General features: G+C 39.8%; 1 protein-coding gene across 1 annotated transcript in view; it reads left to right on the forward strand.

The window, feature by feature from the left end:
* The window catches only part of Adgrg6 (adhesion G protein-coupled receptor G6), a 131,097-nt gene that overhangs the window by 45,179 nt on the left and 59,492 nt on the right, over positions 1–26,426 (forward strand). The window contains exon 3 of the mRNA XM_036168539.1: positions 25,590–25,931. Within this exon, the coding sequence (XP_036024432.1) occupies positions 25,590–25,931 (342 nt within the window). The remainder of the gene's footprint in view (positions 1–25,589; positions 25,932–26,426) is intronic.

Genomic DNA, 26,426 nt, shown 5'->3' on the forward strand with positions numbered 1-26,426 from the left:
TTGTTTTAGTAAAGTACTGAAAGTCAAGAGTTAAGAAAAATGGTCTAATGAAAGGAAACAAAACCTGAAAGAGGGGTATTCTCAGTATATCTGCTCCTGAACTGAAAGATGAAAATCCATGGTACGCTGTAGTTTTTAGTTTGGCACAGTTCATCAGCTCCTGACATCTACAGCATGGGATTTCTGTTTCTAGAGCCTGTCCAAATGCCTCGTGAAATATATGAGAGAGAATTCTGCTGAATAATAGTGACAGTTCCTACTGGATTTTCTTTTGGCTGGAAGACTGGACCAGTGTTCAGAGAGACGTAGGAGAGATCTAGCCAACATGCTTTATATAATTTATTATTCTAGATTTATTGCTCTGTGAAATGTGAAAAAAAAGTTATCCAGTAGGTGGTATCACTGATGGTTTTGTTTCCAAATTATCAGTGATAAGAAATATTATGTGCTGAATCCGCCAGGTTGGGTTGAATCCCCAGGGGAGTCTTGGCCCTGGGGGAGATGGGAGTGGAGTGGAGGGGCTGGGGGAAGGGTGGGGGCAGGGGCGGGAGAGGGGAGGACAGGGGAACCCATGGCTGATGTGTAGAATTGAAACACAAATATAATAAATAAAAAAGGAGAAAAAAAATATGTGAGCCCAAAATTATAAAAGGAACAAATTCTTGGGAAACCCTGGTTAATGGTGTAAGGGTGCACATAGGATTTCCTTCTCATTATAATTTTGTAGTCAAAGGAAAATTTTATAGTCAGGAGGAATACTTCGTTTATTTAGTCTGCACATGTTACTGTTTTAGCCCATCTCACCATGTCTCTCTCAATTATATCTACTGTGTTTTCAATGTGCTCAGGCAAAATCTCCTTAAATACATTTGATGTGACTGGTACTTCAAATGCATTCAAAATCATTAATAACTGAATACTTCTTAAAGCATGTTTTTAAAATAAAACAGTACAAAGGAACAATTAAAACTCTAAATGGAGCAAGAGCGATGGATCAGCAGTTAGGAGCTCTGGTAGAAGACCCAGGTTTGGTTCCCAGGACCCTCAAACCATCTGTCACTCAAGTTTCAGAGGACCTGATGCCCTTTTCTGGGCCCTACAAGTACCAAGCATGCACGTGGTACATGTGCATGCAGGCAAAACAGCAAGACACCTGAAATAAATTATATAAATAAATAAAATTTTAAATTAGAAAAATAAAGTGCTCTGGTTGCTAGGACTTAGAAAGGAAATTTTCTGAGGCTTAGGAATTATAAGTAGCTTTTATCATGAACTTAGCAAATCATAGTTTCTGATACTATGTGATATAGTAGTATGTACTTCAGCCATCAACTCATCTGTTAAAGTAATTTGATGCCTTAAACAGAAAAGAATAATCCCTGCTTCCATTCTGTTTGAGGAAATGATTGATAGGTAAGAGTTTATAGGAAGGAGTCTTAGAGTACTCGTGCATGTATATACCCATCCCCCTAGGAATAATGTTTTAAACAATGATGTTCAAGTTACATCTGAAATTGCAGTTGACTTTGCAATAAATAAAGTGATGAATATGAGAATATTTAAAAGTCTCTTGCCAGGCGTTGGTGGTGCACGCCTTTAATCCCAGCAATCAGGAGGCAGAGGCAAGTGGACCTCTGTGAATTTGAGGACAGCCTGGTCTCCAAAGCGAGTTCCAGGAAAGGCACAAAGCCACACAGAGAAACCCTGTCTCGAAAAACAAAAAATAAAAAAAGTCTCTTTATCTGTTGGGGTGTCAGGAAATAAGCAGATTCTACCCATTCTTCCACTAATCCCAAAAACTTAAGCTAGAACATAGGAAGAACAAAATATGGGATGTAAAGAACTGAGGACCCAGTCTGTCCAAAAAAGTTCAGAATTATGGGTCATTCAATAATAGGATTTTAAAATGTCATTGACTATTAAGGTCATGGAATATGGGGAATATATATTTTGTATTTTTAAAGTTTCATACCACAAAGCTTTTCAACACAGTAGCAAAGGAGTAAGATATGTATCAGAGGCTCACTGAGGAGTCAATATTTTTAATGTTGGGTTGACCAGATAGCTCAGCCTGAAAAAAAAATGAGAGAACTAATTCTTGTAAGTCAATGTAACCTCTAATTTCTACATGTGCAAGGTGCCATATAGGGACCCATTCTTCTCTCTCTCTTCCTCCCTCTTTCTCTTTCTCCTTCACACACACACACACACACACACACACACACACACACACACACAAATAAAATAACAAATGTCTTCTATTTTTAATTATATTTATTTTCAGTTAGGAAATAACTTAGGGAAAAAACATGAGAAAGTTGAAAATAGTATCTTGATATCTTTGGCAGGCAAAGTAAAATCTGTTCTTTCCATACTTACTGTCTGATAACTATAAACATTGTATACATAATGGAAACACTGGAATAAAGTTTGCTTTATAAATATAAAATTAAACACTATATTAAGCAACCAACCTTTTGGTTTAGAAGTGTTATTCACAGCATGATCAACTATGAGTTCAAAAATAGGCTTTTTAGTTTACATGTCAGCTAAATGCATCAGTTTTTAGTGAGTGTTTCTGACATGTACAAAGAAAGGAAACAGAATATCATAAACATTAGGTCTTCCATCTTCCAACAGTATGTTCTGGACTACTCTCTGAGATAGTTTATTTTGTGTAATGTAAATTTATGATCAAATCATTTCATCAACTAAAAATATATTTCCTGATTGCAGCAAGGGTGAGGCTAAAATACAACAAATTAAAGTTGAAAAAAAGTTTCCCCAACTGCATAGGAAATGGTGACTGTTTGAATAATCAAACATGTAACTACTAGCCAGATTTTAATTGACAGCAAAATTGGCTTATTACATTAATCTATTAAATTAGGTAGGTTTAGACTTAGGTTAGCAATGAAGTTGTTCTTAGGAAAAGACATTAATAAATGCCTTTGATGGGGGGCTTTTAGTACTAAAGGTTATTCTGGGTCTGTTTTCCTTCCGGTTTGTAGTCAAATGGAAGGCCCTGTTTGATCTTGGGCAAATTGCTTGTGTCTTAGTGGAATAGCATAGTGTAGGGAGGCTGATTAAACTCTTCCCCAAGAGACCTTGTTGTAGACTATTCCTCCTTTTTCTTAAATTACAAGGTGGTGAAAGTGACTTCATTCAATAAAGGTAGATTCAGCTGAACTAAACTTGGTGCATGACATTATATATATATCTGCTCATGAATTACAAGTCATTTTCCTTGAAGATACAATCATAAATGAAGCATAACCCCTGTGCTCACAGACTCAAGGTTTGAAAAGTAATGGTGAACAAGTAAAAGTTTAGTTAGAAGTCAAGGAAAGTCCAGAACCCGTGTAGTCAGGGCTGAAATTCAGCTCCTTTAGTGGTCTCACCTCCATGTCAGCATCTACTCTGGTTAATCAAGATCCTAGTCCACATTCTTTCAGGTTCTTACATCTATTTGCTGTTACCTATGTTTCCCTCACTGTAATGAGGCTTCCCTCTCTACTCAGGAAACAAAGTTTAAATGGTCCAGTTGATATTAAGTAATTAATAATGCTATAGAGGGACCAGAGATCATCCCACGCATATAGGAAACTGAACGGCAATCTGAGTGAACCAATCTTTAGTACTGACAAACCAAGTGAGCTTCCTGAATCCATCAGGCAAAAGGCTGGATCTGATCAGTGTTACATGAACTCTGGACCATTGCTTGCTGATGCATTCCAGCTCTTGGATGTAAATGACAGTTAAACTCTTTGAGTCTTGACTTTTACTGTGCACAGTGTACTTCTCCACATTCTGTCTGAAAACAGTCAAGTCTTACCTTCCCCTGAAAGATTTTCCTTCTGAGATAGCTGTCTGTTGGTATCAATGCAGATTAGTTGACTTTTAACAATCAAAGCACAATGTGATGCCTCTGTTACTGGGGAAGTCTTCATCATAGCTTCCAAGTGCTGACAAATTTCTATTTGAATAAAGTAGCTAAATATTCTCTGGATCCTATGTTAGCTTTTTTATACTCTGGCCCAAACTACCATGTTTTTTCTGGCCAAGAGATTTAAAATATAAACATAAAGGTTTATTTTTCATAAATATATTTTGAGTTTGACCTTCACAGGGAACATTTTAAGTGTTGTAATCAATGAGGTTTCAGGTACCTCTTTACAGAAGGCTACTGTGATTATGTTTTTTGTGGTTGGGTTTTTCTGAACCCATTAGCTACACGGTAATGGAGTGGTGGAATTAAGGTTTTGAGAATCATCACAGTACCCGCTTACCAGAAATTCAATAAAAAACAAACATGAGTGATAGATTGATGCTCTAGGCACAGTATATTTTTGAAATGGGATTTGGTAAGCCTTTCAGAGGATACATCAAAAGGACATGAAAATCCAACTTGGGTCAATTGAGCATTCTTATACTTGAACTGGACATAGCATGTTAGAAGATCTGATGTGCAAGCCAATATTTAGGGTCAGGGGGTGATGCTGTTTATGCTTAGATTGGTCTAAATAGGAAGACAGGCAGATATCATTTTCTAGTGCCCATACATTGTTAGACCAGACCCTTCCTCATGTATATATAGCACCATTGGAAAAGTATCTGCTTCCTCATTTTGAATACAAAGCATAGCTCTCCCTCTATATGTTTTAAAAATATATACTTAGGGGTCATGATCACAGCAATATTTGAGTATGACATTTTTATTAACAGACTTTGTAGAAAAAATTGTATCCTAAAAATCTAGTCTTGATAAAAATGTAGGAAATTTTATTTCTTTGTAAGTAATATTTATATTACTTATTTATGCAACAAAATATATGAATGAAGTAATTTAAGAAAGGAATGGTTTATGTTGGCTCATAGTCCCAGAGTATGGTGCATCGTGGTGGGGAAGTTGTGGAGGCAGGAAGTCCAGAATACTGGCCATGTTATATATACAGCCAGGAAGCAGGGGGAGATGAATGCATGTATTCAGCTCACTTTCTCCTTTTTACTCACTCACTCACTCTTGAACCTTAGCCAATGGAACAGAGACACCCACACTTAAGGTGGATCTTCCTACCTCAATGATGTGAACCCAGATAATCCTTCCCAGGCATGCTCGGAGATTTGTCTCCTCGGTGGGCTCTAAATCCTGTAAAGTTGACACTGCGTGTTAATTCTCACAGTATTCTACAATAAATTAATGAATTGTCACTTGATTAAATTAATATGCAAAGTCCATGTTCCAAATTGTTGGAGAAAACATCCCAAATTTTTGTTGTAAAAGTAGAGTAGGTATTGTTAAAAATATAATTATTGATATGTTTTAAATAGAAGAAAAATGTTTTCTTAATCTGAGGGAAACCATTGAGCCCAAAGAGAGTTCCAAAATGAAGAGGGCTAAATTTTGTGTCAAAGTTATAAGGCTATCTCACGTTAAAGCCTGAAAGCTGAAATATGAAAGGTGCGAGCCAGGCTGTAAGTAGTGACTGGAATCAGTGCTCACATCTCTGGCTCTCAAGTTGCTCTCTCCTCTGGCTACTGTAGTTTCGCAGAGTTCTTTGGTGATTGTCCCTGGTGTCTCTTGTTTCAGTCAAATGTAAGACCAAATAACAAGAGATTGCAAGTTAAATTCCAGGAATGCCAGACTCCAAGATGGAGGTTTGCCAGCTAAGAATTTTGGACCAACTCCTTAGACAAAGGGACTAGGCCTTGCACTCCCTACTTTGTTCAGTCATGGGTGGGATGTGCTTTGGAAAGGAAATATGCCTTTGAGGGGGTGTGTGTTTCTTATGTTGTTGGCCATCTTCCAAGGGATACTCAACAGTGAGCTGTCAGTCTCAGATTATCTGCAATCATCATCTGGCCTATGCTCTACTGTGCCCACTGCCCGTGTTAATGGAATGGGTGCTCTATGCCCACCAATGACTAATCCACTCTGTGCAGGGCATCACTAACTCATATAGCAACTACAGCAAAAGCCATGATGTTGTCCCTGCTCTAAGAGGAGACAGATAGATTTAGACTTGCCGAAAATCATATTGCAAGTCCAAAGCTCATGATGTTCTTCCTAGGGGTTTTTGAACCATTTGATTCTGGAGAAAGTTTGAATATTGACGTGTCATCATTGTTAATACTGTGACCACCAGCACTATCACTGCCAGAGAGCTATTTAGTGCTTCATACTGACTAAACCACATTAGATGTCATCCCTGACTTTTAGGGTACAGACTAGACTAGGGAAGCAAAATAATTCATTAAAAACCTATTTTCTCCCTAACACCTCTCAGTGTGTATGGAGGTTATAACAATTTAATTTACTCTGGCAAGATTCCTTATTTTGTACTCGAAGGTCTATTTTTTTCTGTTTTCATTCAGCACAAATAGAAATGTTAGACCTTATATTGACCCTCCTCAGAACACAGTAGTCGATTTTTGCTTTTACTTTTGTTTTCATTAGTGGTTTCTCCTTAGGCAAGTCAGTAGTAGATCATCTCTGGACCTTAAACTTCTCATCTGTAAAGTTGAGACGACAGGGTAGGTGACGCAGGTTCATACTGCAACAATAACATACTAAGTGGTAGGCAGGCTGTGGTTCCTAAGGAAGCATTATCCAACCAAATGATATAACTTCATTTATGTATGTGTGTGTATACTTTATATGTGTTTTGTATAAGTTTAGGTAAATAAAAGATATGATTCCCTGCATCCTTTTCAAACATGCTTATTGTATTATAACTAATACAATAATTGTAATAATTGTAACTAATTTCACCTCCCTCCCTCTCCTTCTGTATTGTCCTAACCCCCTACCCAGCTAAGGCCCCTCCTCTTTTAATATTTCTTCCTACATATCATTCCTATTCATCTCTTTGTACAAGGCATGAGATCAAGGTCAAGGCAATCCAAGTTACTCTCCAAACAATATAGGTTATTTCTGTTGCCTTTGGTTGCCTCCCAGAACTTGAAGGCAAGTCACTATTTCTGAAGATATTATGAACTTTGGACATAGGGCTCAGAGGATTCAAGCTGCATCTGACCTGAAAGCTTCCTTTCTAGAAATTAGCTTTCATAGGGCTAGAAGGGACTGTGTAGACTGTCAAAGGACAAAAGCAATCAATAGTCTTTCCCAGTTATGATGCCTATGGACCTCAGTAATGACCAGCATGGCAAGATACTGAAAAGAAACATCAGTGGCACTCTTATCTTGGAGGTAACCAACAGGTATCTGGTTGGACTTAAGGTCCATCAGTAGAAGAGAATTCATACCTGATGCTGTAAAGTCTACAGTGTAAACCTAGCCAACAATATGTGACTAGTGCATCTGTGGCTAGTAAGGTCATGGATCCTGAAGGACAACCTACTGCTTTCCTAAGCCAATATAATTCCTAATCAAATTATGAATACTTATCCTGATACCCACAGATAAATGTATTTCTCACCCTTATTAAAGAGATTCCTTTTTGCATCAGACAGAGACCATTACAGACAGTCACTCCTGGTTTAAAAAAAAAGCAAGAAACACTGAATGTGGAATACCCAGCTTCAAGATATCCACAACACAAGTCCTACATCTAAGGCTCAGGGAACATCACAGAAGGGAGGCAGAAAGATTTTAAGAGCCAAGGAGTCTGCTGTGAGATTTTGTGTTCTAGATTTTTCCAGAGATGTTACATCCATGAAATCTCAATGATTTGACTACCCAAGTAAAATCTGAACAATGACAATACCAAGCTGGCATGCCAATGTGGGTGAGGGAAATGTAAGTAGCTCCAGTCCTGAATGAAGTGCTACAGACCGTCAAAACCAAGAGAGTGAAAATTAGCCGTCTCTAGGAACCACAACTGATTATCCAACACCAATTGCTCATCTCTGAAAACATATACATACAAGCAAAATTAAGTGGACCCTGTGGGTTGTATATGTAGCAATAGTAATTAAAGAAAAAGGAGCTATAAATTTGAGAATGGATGGCAAGAGGTATGGGAAAGGTTAGAAGAAAGAGAGGGAAGGGGGAAATGATGTAATATTTTTAATTAAAAAATAAAATAAACAGACTAGCTGTTGCTGATGATAGAGGTCTTGGTGGTTAAGGATAAAACAAAGTTAGAAACCAGCCTTAAGTTAGGGGCTCTTCTCTGCTGGGGAGTTTCACAGCATTACACTCATGGGTTCCTGTCTTTCCCACAGCAAATCCTTCTTCTCCTTGATATTTACAATGTGTGTGCCATACACAATATGCTTTGAGAATATATAAGTTACTATAATGGGGTAAGTGTACATTTTGTAAAAGCAAATATAGTGTCCACCATGGATGGAATTCAACTGAACTAGTACGACCAGCAGAAGGAGGATGAAACCTACTCGATCATTTCTTCTACCAAGTCCAAAATAGTAACTTATTTCAGAAAGGTCTTTCAATGTATACCTATCAATTGTGGATCTATGTGGATGAAATGTGTATTCTGATCATTTTTCTCGATTTCTACACATGTGAACATCAGGTCAAATGCCAAGTGCTGGAGGGTTAGAAATTAACCAAGTGTTCGTGCTGCCCAAAGACACCCAGAAAGCATACAAGTTATTTTTGAAGAATGTTCTTTTAAAAACTTGATTCTTTCTATGAGTGTATGGTCCTCAATCAAGGAAAAGAGTAACCAAGGATGAAATAAGTTAGGTGACACATGCCAAGGAAAACTGTCCTAAATTTCAGAGAGAGTGTGGCACTGTGTTTAGATAATCTCTATTTTCCTTTTCCCTCCTCCCTCATGTGAGAAACCTCCAGGCTTTCCCTGTGGGATGAAGGAAATCTGCAACTCTGCTCTGGCATCGTCCACTGTCACAGTGTGAACTCATGATAACACCACTCCTATCTATTAGATAGCTCCTTGCTGTTTATTCTTTCCCCTCTGCTTCCATTTTTATTGGCGGAAACCCAAAGAATCAAAAAGGAAATAGACAGCAAAGGGTTCCCACCTAATCTATGCCCAAGATGTCTTTTTTAAACTTCTATATTCCTACTGTCAATGACCAAGGAAGATCATAAGTAAAATGTGATATTGTAATCAACCATAATGGAAGTCTAATTACATATAATGAAATCCACTCTTCTTACAATGATTCAATAATGATTTGCATCAAATGCTCTTATTGGGTAAGGTTTCCCAGCTTTTTCCTAAAATAATACATCAGATCCACTGATCTTTGTTACCATATTTTACTTACTATTTTTAACTTCCATCTTTTTTTATTCTATCAAAGGATTAATCTATGAGTATTTCCTGGACATAATACCTATCAGAGTAGGATTTGTTTGGTTATTCCGTTAAGATATTATTAATATTAAAATTTGCCTTTGTTAATGGTCTTGTTTCAAAAGAATGATAGAGCTTAAGATATTCTTTCAAGCAAAGCCTTTAAAAAAAATACAGTTTCTGAAAAGAATGACCCATGGCAGAGAATGTGCATTTTTTTTAACTTGGCTTCTAACATCACTAGAACGTGTACAGAAATCTGTGCTTTGAATTGAAAGACAGTACCTAAAAATGACATCACTCGTGGAGTACATGGGTAGAGGGAGATAGGATATAGTACTGCCTTTGTCTCCAGCTCTAGCAGCCCGAAACTAATGATTGAATAATGTGCTTTGGAAGACAGTGGTGTCTTTCACTGAAACACTGAGCTGGAAGTTCCAGGCAGGCAGTGTGCTCTTTCCAATCAAGCAGCAGAGACGTGCCATGCTGAGAGCAGCTGTGGAGAAGTTGAAGTTGGGGCAACACAGAAGCAGTTTAGAGAGAGATTAAGACTGGTAGATGTGAGATACAGGCGTTTAATATGTAGCTCGCCCCTGAGCAGATGTTTAAGTATAGACGATTGAAGTAATGAGGTGAGATGTTCCCAGAGTTGGTGCCTTGCACATAGTCTCCTATACAAAGGGATTTTTGTGTACCTGAGATGTCATTGATCAAATATAATCTTCCCCTGCAGTTACACAGCAATTCGCATTTGAAATCACTCACAACATTCTCTTTTACGTCTTAGGCAAGGGCTTGAGATGAATTTTAAATTCAATGTGAAATATTTTATATTATATCTGTGGTAAGATAGTGACCAAGGAACTCTATCCTCCTTGTTTGCTTTTGAGTCATGACTTAATTTTTCTATAGAAAAAAAAACCTTATAAAACATTATGGTAACATTTACATTATAATAACATATTATAAAAGAAATTTATTGGAGAAAAATATTTTTACCAGTGGAAGAATCTATTCATTTGAGACACAATCATGTACATGTCAAGTATTTCTCTAAATTTATAAGCTAATGTTCTATTGGAATTTCAGTTCACTTTGTTCTAGGCTGTTCTGTGCAATGAGTCTCCGAGTTCTTCTACTTAGAACTTCTGCCATTATCCAGGGACCCTTTAAGGAAATGCCTAATGGCATGCTCTCCCTAAAACCAGAAAGGATCCAAAAGTCATATGGAAGCTGAACTTGGTGGTGCAGGCCTCCCATCCCAGATTCTCAGGAGTCTGAAGCAAGAGTGTAGCAAGTGTAAGGCCTGCCTGGGCTACAAAGTGGACCTAAGGCACCCTCAGCCTTAGTGAGAACCTGTCTCAAAATACAAAGGCAGATGAGAGCCTAGCACATGTAAGACCTTAGGCTCGACATCTACACACACACACACGCATACACACACACACACACACACACACACACACACACACACACACACACGGAAAACAAGGAGGAAGTGGAAAGAAATGAGAAAAATCATACTGATTTCCTTGGGTAGAGAGTGAAATTATTTTAGCAAATAGACGAGCTGTTATGTAAATACCCATTTATTTTCATTCACTAGTGGAAAACCCATGCCTTGTATTCCTTATCATTTCTTGTAAAGATTTGCTGGCTTAATATTCTTGCCATCAGAGGCACCACAAGCTCCTCCCTAAGGAAACAATGTATGTGTCTCAGCTTTGTCATTATATAGGAAAACCAAGCTGCCTTTGCTTGAAATTTTCTTTTCACTCACACTATAAGACAGTGAACCCCATCTAATACATAAAATATCAAGTATACAATTATGATGTGTAATGCCAGGAAACACTGAAGCTCATTCTATTCATCTGTATGACTATCATGGAGAATGGGGAGACAGAATTGTGTTACAGTCTGTCCTGACCCAGAGGCTCATACCAGCCAGTGCTTACCTACTTGATGTTCCAAGGGGACCATGAAAGGAATCTATTAATATTTTTCTTTCTGAAAACACCCCCACAAACCTAAATGGTAATCCAGAGCACAGAGGTGATTTGGCCGAAATCGTAAATTCACCTCCTCCAGCAGAAAGGGAAACAGATGCCTGCAGCTGAGCCCTCCTACGCTTTCTCCCAGCAACAGGGAGCAGTATGGTTTGTCTCCACCCAGACTGCTCAGGCTCTGACTAGCTTCTGCTTTTAGGCCTGGGCCTCAATTGGAAACATGCTGGGCTGTTTGCTCCGTAGACCACCCAGCCCACCCACTTTTGGTGGTTTGGCTTCTGTCCTGTTTGCCTGCAGGTGTGACCTTACCCACCTAGAACGAGTCTCTCTACCACTTTCCTGAGGGTTAAAAATACAACTGGCTCAGAGAAGACAGTAAGCAAGTAGATTTTTATACTCTCCTGGAAACTTACAATTATAAACTTCCGTGACCTCTATGAACTTTGTCAAGCGTGTTTTTGCTGCAGACCTGGGATTGATGTGGAAGATCCCTGGGACACAGGAAAAGCAGTCGAATTGCAGGCAAATTTAGTGGGTTGTCTCTGTGTCTATAACCTGCCAGGGGCTGGGTTAACACCTCCATCACCTGGCCCCCAACCTGTAATTAGATAACCATTTCAGCAGTGGTGTGGCAAACCCAAGTCCAGCCTGCCTCTTAATAGGCATGTTATCCCCATGAAAGTAATAAACTCTTTTCTTTGTAAAGGGAGCTGGTTGGCATAGAGAGCACACTAACTTAGCTATATTAAGTAGAAAGCTGATTTTTTCCCCTAATGTAACCACACTTTAAATCTTCATGATCTGTCATAGCTTGTTCTATAATTCCAAGCCAACAATATTCAAAATAGCACAATAAGTACTGTTAACAAGACGTGGAAAATTTCTTGAGCAGCAGTGATGTACCCCAGGAGCCAGGATGTTTGCTTACCATTAGCTTCACTTGTATTCAACCTGTATTGGCTGTCCCTCTGGGACCCGGACTTAGAGCTTCAAAGTAGACTGATGAACATAAATAGGCTGGGTCTCATGAACCCTCAAAAAGACCCTCTTGCCCCCTGACCTTAGAAACCGTACATCATGTTTCTTCTCCTTAGGGAAACTCCAGATTTCCTTCTTAACTCTTCTGCAATTTTCTTTCCTGCAAAGAAACAGCTGGAGGACTACTGTGCATGAAGAATGAACCTATAACCCATACCACTGTTTTAGAAATTAAGAAACTTTTTTTTGAGATATAGAAACCCAGGCTCCCATGGCCGCTTACTGTCATAAGATGGGTTAATGGAAAAGCCGAAACCAGAGCTTCTGTGATGTGCTGGTAATATGGCCAACTCCCACAGTCAACATAGATGGTTTCAAGTTGACTCCGTCTGACTTTGCTCATCTGGGAGAACATAACCATCCACTAAATGTTGTTTGCTGTCATTTTAATTTCTCTGCCTTTCTACCTGTTATTGTGTTTCATGACAGTGTTGTAGGGGATTCCATGACTGTGTTCTGATTTTAAAGACTGTGCCTTGAATGGAGTATTTTTGATCCAGAGAGAATCTGGAGAGTTTCCAGTTCAGCTTCCTGGCTATATTTTTCCCCCACACTATGATTTTCCACAATGATGGAAAATATTTAGTATCAGCTAGACCCTGTGATATACTTATAATAAAGTCAGAAGAAACTTTTAGAAGTTCAATTTAAGACTGCAGGATATTTTAAAATCATCCTTTTCTCTCTTTTGTCTTTCACAATGCACTCTGCTAATATAGTTAAGATCTGTATGGAAAGTTAATATTATATAAATACTTTTTAAAGTAATTGATTCTGATAATGAAGGAAAGCAAATGGGTAGCATATTTAAACAAGAATTCTTCATGTGTAGATTGGTCATACTGAAAAAAAAAAACTACTTAAAGATCTGTATTATAGAATTTTTATCCCAGCTTTCCCTTATTGCTAAGAAGTTTGCAAAAAGAAGTATTCTGTAATGAGAAAGAAAGCATTTCAATTGTACCTGCAGTTTGCTGTTCTCTAGACCTTCACTATTTAAACTGATTCCATTTATGTGCACAAACTGGAGTGGCTTTTTTATGGCCTCAAATTAAAGGCTCATGTGGAAAACTTGAGCTAACCTCCAGACCTATCCTACTAACTACCATCCTCACACATGTCCTCCTACCTTATTGGGAAAATAAATTTGCAAACCCCAAATTTGCTCTAGCTGTTAATTTCAGGTTCATCACCTGTACCGCATTACATGGAATAAATAAGGAAGTAACAACAGTCACCAATTCTCAGTTTGTTTTACCCATACCTCCTGTCTGAGCACACTTCTGTTGACCACATATGAAAACATCTGAAAGAGGACTGACTATCATGAAATTAGGCACCCAGAAAACTGAATGAATAGATGGGTGGATGGATGGGTGGTTGGGTGTATGGAGGGATGGATAGGTGGATGGATGGATAGATGGATGGATGGATGGATGGATGGATGGATGGATGGATGGATGGGCAGGTGGATGGATGGATGGATGGGTGGGTGGATGGATGGGTGAGTGGATGGATGGATGGATGGATGGATGGATGGGTGAGTAGTTGGTAGAAATGAATATAACTAACCAACTGTGCTATTAAATGGCAACCACAATGAAAGGCACCCTAATATGCCACATTTAGCCATCCCATTGTTGGCAAAGAGTAGTTCGAAAGTGGATGACTCATACTCAAGAGTTAGTAATGTCCTCTGTAGCCAGTAATGACATCATCGCCTTCCTGGGTTAAGAGCAGCAATTATCTCTTATGAATCTAGGACTGTAACTTTTGTCAGTGTTATTTGGCAATATTTTTTTCAGGTAAGCCAGTTTGGCCCTGTAGTGATGCCTAGATAACTCATAGGAAAAGCTTCTTTGGGGGTGGTATTCAGGGTAAATGGACATTAGGTGAGTGTTTCCCATGATTTCTCCAGTCTCTCTGTGTGGGTCACAACACACGCATGGACAATAAATGCGACAGACCTTTGAATGTCACTTTGCTGTCCCTTAGGGGCTAGGTTTTGCTTCGGTGAGCTGTGTCCTTGTGAAACTAGTATGCCCTGCCACGGAGACCAATGTCTCCTTTCTAAAGCAGATTTCCAGGGTAGGTGGTCATTCTTCGTACTTCTTGTCATCTGCCAAGTCCCCAGAATAAGGTAGCAGTGACTGTCAAAGGCATGTTGTCTGTGGCAGCAGTGTGTTCATGTAACTGTGTGAAATTTTAAAATAATTGTTGTTAAACAAAGTTCTGGGGATTTTACTTTCCCATAACTAAACCCTTTTTACTTTTTTGTTTTTTACTCTTCTTGTTGGGGAGGCAGAGCTTGTAAAAGTCCTATAAACTCTACCTCTATTTATTTATTTCATGGTTGTCTATTCCCCCTGTTTCTCCCTACTTTGCATATTGTATTTCAGCTGAGCTAACCTTTTCTGTTCCTTGAACAACCCAACTTCCTCCTTACACGTAGGCAGTCAGTCATTCTTGCTAACTGCACGGACCGGAATTTTTCTGCTTCTCCTGTCTTCCTCTCTACTTGGTCCACTTCCAAAACACATGTGTCTCAGGTTTTTGCTTAGCCGTTAGACACATAGCCCTCCATCTTTTCATCCTTTCCTCTCCTTCCTTGTTTTCTTCTGTTTCCCTTTTTCATTTTCACTCATCTTTTGCTTTTTCTTTTCTCTCATGCTGGGGCTCAAATCTAGGGTCTTATATTGCTAGTGAAATGGTCCACACCATTTCTTTCTTTTAAATTTTATTGTTTTATGTATATGGGGTTTTGCCTGTATGCTTGTCTGTGGACCATGTGTGTGCAGTGCCCACTGCAGCCAGATCCCCTGGAACTGGAGTTATAGATGGTTGTGAGCCACCCTGTGGATATGGGAATTGAACCCAGGTCCTCTGGACAAGAAGCCAGTACTTATTTGCTTAGCCATCTTGCCAGCCCCCTGATCATGGCACCACTTCTACAAAACTTAAACATAGGCTATTGTACTCAGCTACTTGTTCTGTTAGAGTAACATTATTATCTGATATATATGTATGTGTGTGTGTGTGTGTGTGTGTGTGTGTGTATCAGCATTTCCAATAATTTGTATATCCCATATAGTCAGGGATGCTGTCTTACATGTTATTATGCTTTTAGAACCTGGGACTGTGCAGACACATAGAGATTTCAGAAGCATTTAGTGAATGAGTGGATGTAGGAGATAAAAGTATGAACAGGGCAAAAACATAGTGCTTGTGGCACTCAACCTTTGTAGAGTTAGAAATGAAAAACACTCAGATTTACATTTGGATTTTGATAGGTCTTTCTGGTAGTGATGTGGATGGTGACTTGGAGGTGGCGAGAGTATTAAGTAACTGTGAGACTAGCTGCTGAACTTAATCCCAGAGGAAAAAAAGACGGATCTTAAACTGCATAGTACTAGAAGAAAACTCGATGAAGGGGTGAATTTGATAACCACAAATAAAATAATGGATAATGCTTGAAACACTGGAAAAGGAAGGGAGACGAGATAGACATGGATGTCTGTCATGCTACTAACAGTATTGGAGCAGATGCAAACAAATCATTTGTGGAATGGTGTTTGAATTGGTGGGCCTGTGGGAGATCCATGTAAAGATGTCTAACAGACATTTGCAAGCAAGGGCGAGGGCTGGCGTGTATGCTGCCAGCAGGCCAGCACTGTGGAGGCCTTTGCAAGGAGAATGAGTAGAGAAATACAGCTGGATGGAGAGGAGCACTTGGGAGGATGTTGGCTGCAGGCACATGTGGCTGCCATGGCATTGGCCATCTGCCATGAAAGTGTGCCAGCCTCTCAGGTCTACACTGCTGTCATCTGTGTTCTCTCCTTCCACCCCCTCATCCCAACCCCCACTGCCCTTTCTTGGCCAGCCTGTCAGCTTCATTCTCTGAAAAAATAAATGATCTGTGTCTCTATCTCTCACTTCTCAGAAAGAAAATCTCACTGAGGAAGTCTGTAATTTGGTTCCCATCAGGTCAGGCTCCACCCCACCCCACCCCCCACCCCCGGGGGGCAAGCTGTGCAAATATGGTACTAACAGCTGCAGAGGAAACACTTTGAGGAGCAGCCTTGTGCCTGGAGATTGTCATTAACTGTGGTCCAGCAGACAGAGCCCTGTCCTGAGGGAAGGAGCTGAGCCATACATAGACTTAGCTGACCAGTTAGATTCCCTCTTTCCAGAACTTGAAGCTAGAAACTGAGATCATCTATCCAAGAGTACAATGAGATGACAGCTTCCTCATCCATGTGAACAAAGGAGGAATTCCTTGTAGATATTATCCACATTAATGAGAAGAGCTGTTCCTCTGTCCCTGTTGAAACCCTCTTCTATCTACTTCCACCTATTTCTTTTGATCCAGCTTTAGGGATATTTTCATTGTTTCCCTTTTCTCTTCCAGTTTTATGCTTGAGAATATAACCATGGCATTCCTTTCTTTCCAGTCCTCCTTCTAAACCCTTCCAAATACCTGTCCCCACTTTCCTTCAAAGCATAGCCTCTTGCTTTATTAATTGTTGCATGCATATTTGTATATACATACATACCTAAATATAGCCTGTTCAGTCCATATAATGTTACTTGTTTGTACGTTTTCAGGGCTGGCAATTTGTTGCTGGAGAACCAATTGGTGTGCTCCTCCCTAGAGAAGACCACCTCTCCCATTCCCAGCTTTCCTCAGTTTCCTTTAGTTGTTTGTGTAGGGTTGAGAGCTCGTGGGCTTTTCCCTATCCACTTTGGCATGTCCTTTGGTGTCATCCTTGTTCAGCTCACGTTTGGGCAGTCATGTTGGTGAGACTTTATCATGTAGCATCTGTCATTACTAGGAGACAATCTCACAGCAAACTCCCTGAGAGTCTGGCTCCTACAATCTCTCCACCACCTCTTCTGCAGTGTTCCCTGAGCCTTAGGTGTGAAAGTGTTTTGCAGATTTCTGTTGTTTTCAGAGCAAGTATGACGCCTGTTATTGTCTAAAGGAACGCATTTTAGAATTGCTTGAAAATCTTAACCTGAAAGTTTTGTCTAGGCAGTTCTTAATGTCATAGCTGCTGCTGCTGCTCTGCTGGCCTGAGGATCACACTCTCAATAAATAACAAGGTCAGTAAGATGAAGCATAAGAGAGGAAGGCTATGAGGACTGAGAAATTAGGAGGAGATAGTAGGAGTGAAGAGTGAACAGACTTACAAGTCGGTGTGTTCGAAGGCATCAGCATGATAGAGCATGAGAGATGTAAGACTGGAAGCTTCATTATGAATAACCATCATGAGTCTATGCAGTCTCTTCAGCAATACATGAGAAGCTTATTAATTAGCTGGTAGGAGGCCTTTGGCTTGATAAATCTGGAGTTGTGTGTTTGTAGAGTATGAATATGAATGAGAAAGGGATGTGCATGAATATACTAGTCAAGAAGTAAAGTAAGTAATATAACATTCAGTTCATCTTGTACCAAGTTATCTGTTTTTTGAGATGTGGGAAAGACTCAGCCATGGCTTGAGGGAGAAGAGTTTCCATGAAAATGAACGTGGGTGTGGGTGTGCATATGTATATTCCTTTGTTTGTGTGTCTAATCCTCTTTAAGGGACCAGCAGTATATCTACGGAACAAGCTGACTCTAGGAGGATTTATAACAGTTCACTTGCTTAATGAAATACTATCTTTTGCTGTTGAGGATGGAATGTTCTCTTGACAAGGCAACTAAGGGAAGACAAGGTTGGAAGTTGAAACATGAACACTATTACAGAAGACCAAGATGTGTTTGAGGGTGGGGTACATGGGAGTATATTTAGAAACTAAAAACCTTATCAAGCTGAATGCTGCCCCATCAGAGAACTTTCAGTTCCACATCTTGTTAGGTTTCGCCTTGTGTCAATCCTAGCTGAACCGATCCGAGAAAATTATTTCCTTTTGAACTCATGCTTAAATCATTGTGATAACTTCCTACGAATACTGCTTCCAAAGAGCTTTGGAGGTTGGGTAAACACAAGAGGAAATGAAACAATCATCTGGTTAACTTTGGGGGGACTGGGGTCGTAAGGGTGTGAGAGTAGTGAAGTGGTGGTGTCACATGGCTGCTGGAACCTCCAGTGGATTGATAATGGCCAGTATCAGCCTGGTGTGCCAGAGACCCTCCTGAGTCTGGGAATGCTCTCTCTACAAGCAAAGCTTAAGGAGAGTGGTGAGGCTGGGCTGCATCTCTTGCCAAGTCTATCACATTAACACAATCACAGATGTCACAGCCAGATTGCCTTCAGATTCCTTCCCATCCTGAAAATGTGCATAGTAGTCGGAAATGAATGACATGCTTGCTCTGATGAAGTTGTCCATTCTGAAAGTTATCAACATGCAGGTCATGCCATCATCTAGAAAGTTATTTACTTTTCATTGATGTTACTTCCATCTGGCAGCTGTTGACTTGAACTGGAGAAACATGTGACTGGCCTGATCCTTTAATGACTAAACTGGCACTAGAATTCTCAACTATTGGCTTTTAGAGTTGATCTTTGGAAGCAGCCAGAGATACTAGATATTTTAAACTTTCAAAGCATCAAATAAGCTCTGAATCCCTTACAACTTCTCATATCACCACAGATACTGCAAACAATGACTTAAAGTTATCAATGAACCAGGCAACTTCAGTTGCATTTTTCTGGAGATGGTTTTTACTAGCCCCCTTCTCAAAGTGATAGCTACAGCTATCCAAGAACTCAATATATATATATATATTTTTCAAGTCAGGGTTTCTCTGTGCAGCTTTGGAGCCTGTCCTGGAACTCACTCTGTAGCCCAGGCTGGCCTCGAACTCACAAAGATCCTCCTGGCTCTGCCTCCCAAATGCTGGGATTAAAGGCTTGTGCCACTGCTGCCCAGCTCAAATAAAAGTGTTTAAGTGTATGCGTTTTGTTTGCTTTGTTGTTGTTGCTTTTGAAATATGGTCTCATGGAGCATAGGATGTTCTGGAAATTTCTACATAGCGAAGAAGGTTGGCCTTGAACTCTGGAGTCTTCTGCCTCTGCCTCTCAAATTCTAGGATTACAGGTGTACCAGACACCTGGGTTTTGTTTACAATTTAGCACAGTATAGAAAAAGTAGATCTTAAAACTCATCTACAGAGGATTTAAAATTTGATTTATTTAACAATTGGAATCAGATGTTCCCATCTGGGGAAGATTTAAAGAACATGTGCTTTGTATTTCACAGAGAGTAAGGTTAAAAAAAAAACTGTTAAGTGAATTGGGACTAGGGTGTCATTGGGACTAGGGAGATGGCTTGGTGGTTAAGAGCAATTGATGTTCTTGTAGAGCACCAGGGTTTTATTCTCAGCACCCATATAGTTTCCACAGCTATCTGTAACTTCAGTTCCAGAGGATCCAGTACCCTCTTCTGTCCTCCACAGGCACCAGGCATACATGGTGCACAGATGTACATGCAAGCAAAATATTCACACACAAAATAAAATGAATAAATTTAATTATAATTTTTGAAAGGTATTGGCTAGTTGGCACACAGGATTCCTGGACATGATTTAAGATTAACTGAAGAGTAGGCTTTTGTAACAGACAAGTTAGTGCTAGGCATTTATTTAGGCACACTCAAGAGCTAAGTGTGGGTTCTGGTTTGTTACTGTTTACATTACCTGCAAACATTTTTCCTTTATTAACCAGAATGGAGGACACATTACTATGTATGTCTTTGAGAACACAGTTAAGTTGGAGATGTTTACTTGGGTAGATTTTTAAAGAGACATGTTAACCATGATTTTACCAAATACCCACTTTGTGGCTACTTCAGTGGCCAGCTTTTTAAGAAGACTTTTCTGTAGGAGAATATATTAATTTCTTGTATACAAGTGTGTGGATGGTGTGTGTTTGTGTGTGTGTGTGTGTGTGTGTGTGTGTGTGTGTGTGTGTAACATGTATGCTTGTGGATGCACTATGTATGTAGGAGTGTACCCATTGGTACATATGTTAAAGACAGAATGTTGGGAGTTTTCCTCTATTACTTCTCCAACTTATAACATCTTTCATTGAAGATGAATCTTGCCATTTCAGCTAGACTCACTGGCTCCAATGTGGTTCTTACCTATCTCTAGGCCCCTAGCATATGAAGTTACAGATATATGTTCTGTACCCGGATTTTACATGGATGCTGAGGATTTGAACTTACATCTAATATTTGCATAGTAAGTACATTAACCACCGAGCTATATCTCCAGCCCCAAATTAATTTCTTATCAATGGAATAGCTTATAGCATAGCAATCAACCAACATTTGATTATTCCATGGTCAAACCCAAAGCAATATATTGTAAACTTTCTACCATTTCAAGTGAATCTCTGGAAATATGCTCATTTTAGGCAACAACACTACTTATTGGAACTTTCCCATTAATAACTTCTATCTCCACATTCCACTGTGCCCTGTATCTTTTCATTGTGCTCATCTGTCTTCCACAAAATACTCTAGGCTCATGTTCAGAATAATTGGTTTGAATTTTGGTTGTGCTGCATCTTAGAACTGTAACTTTGAGCATGTTACATAATCTCTGCAAGTGGTATCTGTTTCAACCAAAGCTGGGGGTGGAGATAACTTCCATGGTTGTTATGATGCTGAATGAGAAAATATATAGCAAAAGCCATTCAGAGTGAAGTGCTTTGTGACCTTAAGGAACATATTGCCATTGTTACTGGTGGGACATTCTGTCCATTGAGATACTGGTTTTGCATCAGCACTGTCTGGAGATGCCACGGTAGATGGGTCACGTGGAAGAATGATTTAAAGTAATTTTAATTCTCTTCACTGCTATAGTACTTGTCTCTTTTCCCAGTGACTGCCTGAGGGCTCAAGAGACTCTACCAAGGTGGGTGCTATTTTAGCTCTTGTAAATTGTGCCACAGATTTTGTGTCCTAGTGATGAGCAATGATACTCAACACTTAAATGTTAGTATCATATGCCTTGCCCAAGTCCCAAGATGCTCCAGTATTAACCCATGTCACACTCCCAACAACCTTGACAGTGGTACAAGTTCTTTATCACCCCTGGTACAAAAGAGGAAAAACTGAGGCACAGTCTTGTGTCAAGGGCTAACAGGCTGGTTTGGTGGACAAAAGTGCTTGTTAGACAAACCAGAGGACCTGAATTCAATCTCCAGATCCCACAGTGGAAGAGAGTCTTCATTCCTAAACATTGTCCTCTGTCCTCCTCAGGCATATAGTAGCATACACACACACACACACACACACACACACACACACACACACACACACACAGACACACACACACACACACACACACACACACACAGACACACACACACACACACACACACCATACAAATAATTTCTTAAAACTGGGTCAAGATATGTAGCTAGTTTTATAAGTCAAATTTTAATTGTTCATATTCTCCATTCAGCTTTTAGGGAAGAATTTGGTGGATGGATACAGGAAATGTGGCATGTTTGTAAATTACTTGGGTCTTAGATATAGGGAAATGTTTTCTCGTCTTAGATAAATGATGTCCCCTGTCTGAATGAATGCTCATATAGCATGGAACTTGGTGGGGTTTTGTTGTTGTTGTTTGTTTGCTTGCATTTTAAAATTCTTTTTTTTTTTTTGCTTTCTTTTTTTAAAACTTGCATGTCTATAATTGTGTATAAATTATAGGCTTAGGATGTCTTCTTTCTCTTCTGAGCCCAGGATTCAGTGAAAGAAACTCAACTTTTCTGAGAGGCCCAGTCATCTCAGTCACTGCTATGCTTGAATTAATTACAAGAAAAAGCCCCAAACACTATCCAGAGACGTGCCACAGCCCACGTATTCTTCACCAGTTTTTCAGACTGGCGTTTCCTTGGATGTGGGTTTACACACTGTGTGTAGTCATTCTTTAAGACACATTTATGTTCATTTAAGCTATTCTTTCATGTCTTTACAAATTTGAGCACTGATTTCTCAAGTGTCAGGAACACCCTGGAGTATTTCCAGAAGCCTGGCTAACATACCCAGTAAGTGGCCTTTGTTTGTTGAGCTTATAGACTTATGAGAGAAGACAGACAGTGAGTAAATAATCCCACAAGTTAAAGTAACATAACTTCCCCAGGTAGAGCTACAAATACAGCCGTGGAACATGATGCTCGGGGGAAGAGATAAGAGAAGGTTTGGGCAGACACTTGACAATCATAGTTTGTTTTCTCCTTCCTCTCTTGACCGTGCTGAAGATGTTAGAGACTCTAAAAGAACAGAGGAAGGTTTAGCCCGACCAGATGAGAAACAGAGTTCACAAAACCACACTACATAAGCTATCCCCAGGGAATAGCAACAGGGAAAATCTGACTCCAGCAGGCTAACATGTCTCAGGCTTTGAGTGTGTCACTGTATCACAGAAGAATAGATGACATGTAATAGCTGCCATCTCGACAAGAGTGACTGTGTAGTCATTCTCTTCTACCCAGTTGTAGCACGAATCTTAAAAGGTCTTATTAATAAAAACAAACCCAAGGCCAGTTATTGGGGTGAATGCTGGAAGATCGGGGAAGCAGGACAAGCCACAGCTTCCTCACCTCGCCAGTTCCTCAGCTGATCCTATTTCCTCAGACTGGAAGCCTCTGAGTCCTCATCCAAATAGATCTCAGCTGAACTGTGCTGCTCAAAAGCCTAAAAGCTTAATCAGCCTAGTTCCTCGTTCTCATGCCTTAAATACCTTTCTACTTCCTGCCATCACTTCCTGGGATTAAAGGCGTGAGTCACCATGCCTGGCTGTTTCCAGTGTGGTTTTGAACTCACAGAGTTCCTGATGGATCTCTACCTTTGGAATGCTAGGATTAAAGGCATGTGTGCCACCATTTTCTGGCCTCTCTATCTAGTGGCTGTTCTGTTTTCTGACCCCAGATAAGTTTATTAGGGTGCACAGTATTTTGGGGAACACAATATCACCACACCCAGTAAAAAAGAGAAGAAAGTGTTTATATGACACAATTAAAGAATTACTGTTTGAAGCTCTATATGTTGGTTTTGTAGTAATTTAGTTAGAATGCTGTGCACATAAGATTGTTATCCTTATTTCTATACTTATTTAAAAGCATGAATATTAACTGAAGAAGCACCAATAAATGAGGACACAGGAAACCTAGTTTTCTCATTCCAGTTGGTGGCCAGGCCATAGTTCAGAACAACCACAAAGATCCTCACTATTCTCTTATGAAAAATGCTATAGTAGCATTTCCCTGTCTACTCAGCGAGACTCTCTTACATGCCTACATTCATTCAGTTAACATTGGTTGTGATCTCCCCCAGTACACTGAGAAACTGGTAGTGTGTTATGGAGACCTAGCCTTTGGGTATGGACCTGACAGTAGTTTAACGTCAGAGACTTAAAATTCACTTACAGAAGGCCTTATTTTTGCTGTGTCCCTTGACTGAACTGGTTGTCTCTTAGGGTGCTATGACATGGTCTGTAACTTCAGTGGGGTTTCTATTTAAATGTCACCTTGGGAGAACAGCATGAGGTCTCATTTACCACATCTTTCCTTTGCTTTACACTTCCTCCAACCTTTTGTCACCTTTTGTCTTAGTTGTGTTTCCTGTCACTGAGATAAAATACCCTGACCAGAGCTACCTGGGGGAGAATGGGTTGATGTTAACTAACAGTTCCAGGTTAAAGTCCTTCATTCCTGGGAAGTCACAGTAGCAAGGGCTTGAGACAACTGGTCACGTTGTGTCCATGGTTAAGAAGTGGAGAGGAATGGATTAATAGTGCACACATGCTTGCCCTCAGCTCCTTTTACATATGGTTCAGGGTCTTCTCTATTGGGAATGGAACCATTCACAATGGATGTGTCTTTCCACCTCAGTTAACATAATAAGATAATCCCCCAGGCAAGCCCATAGACTTTCATGATCTGTAAAGTCCTGCACCGGAACTCTCTTTTCAGGTGATTCTGGACTATGTCAGTCTGAAAATTAAGACTATCACACTACTTTTCAATATTGTCTAGCTCTAAGCTTGAAGTGTTAATCTTCCAGATAAAGACTGTCTGTCTTGATTCTTGGTATTCTGTATAGGACAATTTTTAGCATATCGTAGACAGTAAATACTTGCTGAATGTATAAGTAAATGAGATGATCACATAAGTGATAATCACCAACCACGGTAAACAAAACTGATAGTGATAACAGTTATTTGAACTTGAAAAAAAAAAAATTCCTGCTGGGCAGTGGTGGCATACACTTTTAATTTCAGCACTTGGGAGGCAGAGACAGGCGGATAACTGTGAATTCAAGGCCAGCCTGGGTTACAGAGTGAGTTTCTGGAAATGTTCCAAAGCAACACAGAAGAGACTGTCTTTAATAATAATTTAATAATAATAATAATAATAATAATAATAATAATAATAATTTACTAAAAGAAAACTTGTCTAATTTTTGTGCTTTTTTTATTCTGCTTTATATTTTGTTTCAACATTTATTTCCTGTGTGAGACTAGCTCCCACATTTATTTATGCCAGGGACTTTTGAGGAGTGAGAATTAAGAGATTTAGATAGAAATAGAGGGGAGAGAAACAGATAGAAACGCAAGACAGCCTCAAGTGGGCCTGGATCCTTATCCACTGGCCCAGAACTTTATTCCAAAGGACTTTTTATAACAATACCAAGGGGAGGAGCAAAGGACCTCCCCCTTGCTAGATACAGCCAAGTGTAGACCCTTCCAAATACCTGGTCCTCAGGCCCATGGCCCAATCACCCTCTTCTGCAGTCCTGCTGGGTAAAGCCACTAGGAAACCTAGGTGAGCTCCAGCAATTTCCCAAGCATTTCTCTCTCTCTCTCTCTCTCTCTCTCTCTCTCTCTCTCTCTCTCTCTCTCTCTCTCTCTCTCATGTTGATCTCTACCTGTTCGGGAAAAACCCTAAGTGTCTTACTGAAGTAGAGATTCCTAGCAAACTTGGTGAACTTTAGTGAGATCTCCTGAAGGATCCTTGGTCTTCATATCCTCTCTGAAATCATCTTCCATGTGTTGTACCTACTGGGCCCCTGTGTATCTTCCATGAGAGATTCCTTCTACCCTTCACTGGGTTCTCAGAACCTCAAATGTTGCTCTCTAAAATTTTGTATGTGTCTTTACTTTTTGGAATACTACTGGCATTTCCTTTTCTGCCTGAGATGCTTTCATTTCCTCTTAATTTTCATGTTTTCAAAAAATGTTTACTGTTTGGTTGTTCCCAGTGAGTGGTATTCTTGTTTTATTATCCATAATCTGATCCCAGCCCTTCTCTCTCTCTGTTTTCTGACCAGCAGTGTGGGGATGTGGCAACTGCAGAGCTGTCCTGTCCAATCCTTCTGGAACCTTTACTTCTCCATGCTACCCTAACGACTACCCCAACACCCAGTCTTGCTCATGGACCCTGCGAGCCCCCACTGGCTACATCATTCAGATAACGTTTAATGACTTCGACATTGAAGAAGCTCCCAATTGCATCTATGACTCACTGTCCCTTGATAATGGAGAGAGCCAGACAAAATTTTGTGGAGCAACTGCCAAAGGCCTGTCATTTAACTCAACTGTGAATGAGATGCATGTGTCTTTTTCAAGTGACTTTAGCATCCAGAAGAAAGGTTTCAACGCCAGCTATATCAGAGGTATGTAAACCACAGATGCTGCCAATCTTCTGCTTCCATTTAACATGTGTGGCAGTGAAGACCAGGGCTGGAGGACAGAGATGTGCTCTTTTATGCGAAGGTGAATGGTCAGGATCAGGATTTAAGGGTGAGAACCTGAATGGTCTCTGAGAATCTTCCTTAGCGAACTAGAACTACAAGATCCAAACTCTGGTTTCAGAAGAGCTGAATTCTAGATTGCTTGTCTGCAGAACACTTTCCTTTCCTTTCCTTTCCTTTCCTTTCCTTTCCTTTCCTTTCCTTTTCTTTTCTTAAGTCAAGGTCTTACTTTATAGCCATGGCTGGCCTGGAACTTGCTAAGTAGACCAAGCTGGCTTCAAATTCACAGAGACCTGCTTGCTTTTGCCTTCCAAGTATGGCACATGGCATTGGGAAAAAAGGGAGTTTAACGGTAATAATGAAAATCTATAATTCTAATATCTCCCCATTAGAAGCCTTAAACACCCCCATTTTAGA

The sequence above is a fragment of the Onychomys torridus genome, chromosome 19 (assembly GCF_903995425.1).
Source record: "Onychomys torridus chromosome 19, mOncTor1.1, whole genome shotgun sequence".
Taxonomy (NCBI): Eukaryota; Metazoa; Chordata; class Mammalia; order Rodentia; family Cricetidae; genus Onychomys; species Onychomys torridus.